The sequence below is a fragment of the Berghia stephanieae genome, chromosome 1 (genome assembly GCF_034508935.2).
Source record: "Berghia stephanieae isolate SIO BIC M18660-M18661 chromosome 1, UCSD_Bste_1.3, whole genome shotgun sequence".
NCBI lineage: Eukaryota > Metazoa > Mollusca > Gastropoda > Nudibranchia > Aeolidiidae > Berghia > Berghia stephanieae.
Window position 1 is genome coordinate 27,188,649 of NC_088360.1, and position 2,500 is coordinate 27,191,148.

Below are 2,500 nucleotides of genomic sequence, written 5' to 3' on the forward strand. Positions count from 1 at the left end.
GTTGACTGGTGGCGTGGGTGTCGTGGCCGGTGTCGCGGACCAATCTCTCCACGTGGGGCTTCAAGAGCTCCAGGAAACTGTCACCGTAATTACGGAACAAACACTGAGGAAGATTACCATAGTCTCCACAAATATAAGATCCAAAATTACCATAGTCTCCACAAATATAAGATCCAAAATTACCATAGTCTCCACAAATATAAGATCGATATTGCCAAAGAAATTGAAATCTTCATAAAATTCAAATTTTTAGTTTAAAGAGGTTGTAGTAGTAGTAGTGGTGGTGGTATGGTTTGTGACGGGGTTGCAGTTGTAGTAATGGTGGTAGGGAAGGTGATGTGGAGGTTGTAGTAGTTGTGGTAGTTATGATGATGTGGTTGTCGAGGAGGTTGTAGTGGTGGTAGTCACAATGATGATGAATTGGTGGTGGTTGTGGTTGTATTTGTGGTGGTAGTGCTGACAATGATGATGAATTGGTGGTGGTGATGGTTGTGGTTGTATTTGTGGTGGTAGTGCTGACGATGATGATGAATTGGTGGTGGTTGTGGTTGTATTTGTGGTGGTAGTGCTGACAATGGTGATGAATTGGTGGTGGTGGTTTTGTTTTTTGTTTTTTTTTGTTTTTTTTTTTTACCTATTACTTTTTATTATTGTTTTCATTTCAGCGGATGCGTCAACATTTACAAATAAAACTATTTAAAAAACTGAATGTGCAAGAAAATTAAATTTGAGTGATATTTATAACAAACATTAAAGTCTTTGTAATGAAATTCCAAAACGTATGTAAACAATATTTGAAGACTCAGATAAAATCATATATAACAAGTTTATAAGTATAGGATTATGAAAAACCTTTAAAAAAAAAAAATTGAAATAACAGAAAAATCCCTGATAAAAAAAAATGTAGTCAACAGGTTCAATCTGATATTTTAAAAAATAAATAAAACAATAAAACTCTCATGAAAATATTAAGAAAGGAGTGAAAATGGAGAAGCTTTGTATAGGAACGATACAATGGACGTTTCGGGTACAAACCCTTCGTCCACACAAAAATACACAAATTAATATGGAAAACAAATAAAGTAAAATAAAAATGCAAAATAACTTGTATCGTCTGCTGACCTTGAAGAAATGATAAATTGAAAGACGGAATTTGTCGGTGTTCTTCTCCTCCTCCAAAGCCAGCAAAGTGACCATCTTCTCCACGAAATCTTCCTTGATCATAAAGTTGTACAGAGGCAGTTCTGTCGGACTCAAATCTCCAGGGCGTCTGTTCAGATCAGGCTGGTGATTGGTGGGGGCGTACGTCCTCAACTCTCTGAAAACAAAATAAAATTACCACAAGGAAGAAATTGCCTTTAAATTGGGCAATAAAGATTATTATTTTATTATAATCTCATATCATCTATCATATCTCTATTATATTATTATTATTATTATTATTATTATTATTATTATTATTATTATTATTATTATAATCATATTTTACAATTTTTCTATCATATATATTTATAATACATCTATACAATCATCTAATATGTTTCCTGATTCTGTAGAATCTAAAGTGCATACAAAGTTTTAAAATAAAAGGGAAAAGTAAGGGGAAGGGGGTTTGAGTCCATTATCTCTGAGCAACTCTTGATAATTACTTGGTCCTGAGTCATAGGCAATTGGTAAGAAAACCACCAATTTTCTTCTATCCCTTACTGTTGTTCTAGAGAGTCCTAGATACTTATACTTATATACTATTGAGTGAACAAACTGGCACTGAATAAACTTCCACGACTCGGGAGTAAATTCAGTCGATTCACATAGAGAAGTGTGTCACTGCTAAGTAAGTCTTTATTGTTTGAAATCTATGGTACGAATAAACTGATCAACAAAAAGTTGTTCAACAATGTTTCATTCACACTTGTTAAGGGAAATCATTATTTATAAAAATGAATATAACAGATCCATGAAAAGAACATAATAGTAAACACGGAAATTTTGGGGCTCAAAACCTTTATTCAGCCAATAACAAAAACGATTAAAATGTTATCATATTGCATTGAATTCAATTCGTATAGAATGGAGAAAATATATCTCATATCCAGTCAGGGACTATTCTCCATTCTATCTGAATTTAATTATACGTATAACATTTTAACTTTTTTAGTAATTAGAAGAAGAAGGGTTTGAAACCAAATTGGTCCGTGTTAAATATTTTGGGGGGTTTTTTGGGGTTTTTTTTTAGGGGGTATTTTCGGGGTTTTTTGGGGGTTTTTTGTAGCCCCTTACTTTGGCCAAGTATAATAGCCCCAGTGTGTTTTCTCCACAAAGACAGTCGAGTTCCATTCCTCCTCTGTCTGGATCATCTTCTTGTGGTCGAATTTGACCCAGGCATTGTCGGGGCGGTCCCCTGGAACCAAAGACTTCAAGTCTAACGGCGACACGCCACAAACGTCCTCGACCTTCACTGGAATTTTGACAAATGGGGTCTTTTGAAGCTCCATAATGC

At 34.6% G+C, this 2,500-nt stretch overlaps 1 protein-coding gene across 3 annotated transcripts in view; it reads right to left on the reverse strand.

The window, feature by feature from the left end:
* Positions 1 to 2,500, reverse strand: part of LOC144971142 (proteasome activator complex subunit 4-like) — a 69,879-nt gene that overhangs the window by 15,245 nt on the left and 52,134 nt on the right. For all 3 annotated transcript variants that reach the window (XM_078911602.1, XM_078911594.1, XM_078911612.1), the window contains 3 exons: positions 2,281 to 2,500; positions 1,123 to 1,318; positions 1 to 103 (listed from right to left, as the gene is read on the reverse strand). The exon at positions 1 to 103 is cut by the window's left edge and continues 62 nt beyond it; the exon at positions 2,281 to 2,500 is cut by the window's right edge and continues 22 nt beyond it. In XM_078911602.1, the coding sequence (XP_078767728.1) occupies positions 1 to 103; positions 1,123 to 1,318; positions 2,281 to 2,500 (519 nt within the window). The remainder of the gene's footprint in view (positions 104 to 1,122; positions 1,319 to 2,280) is intronic.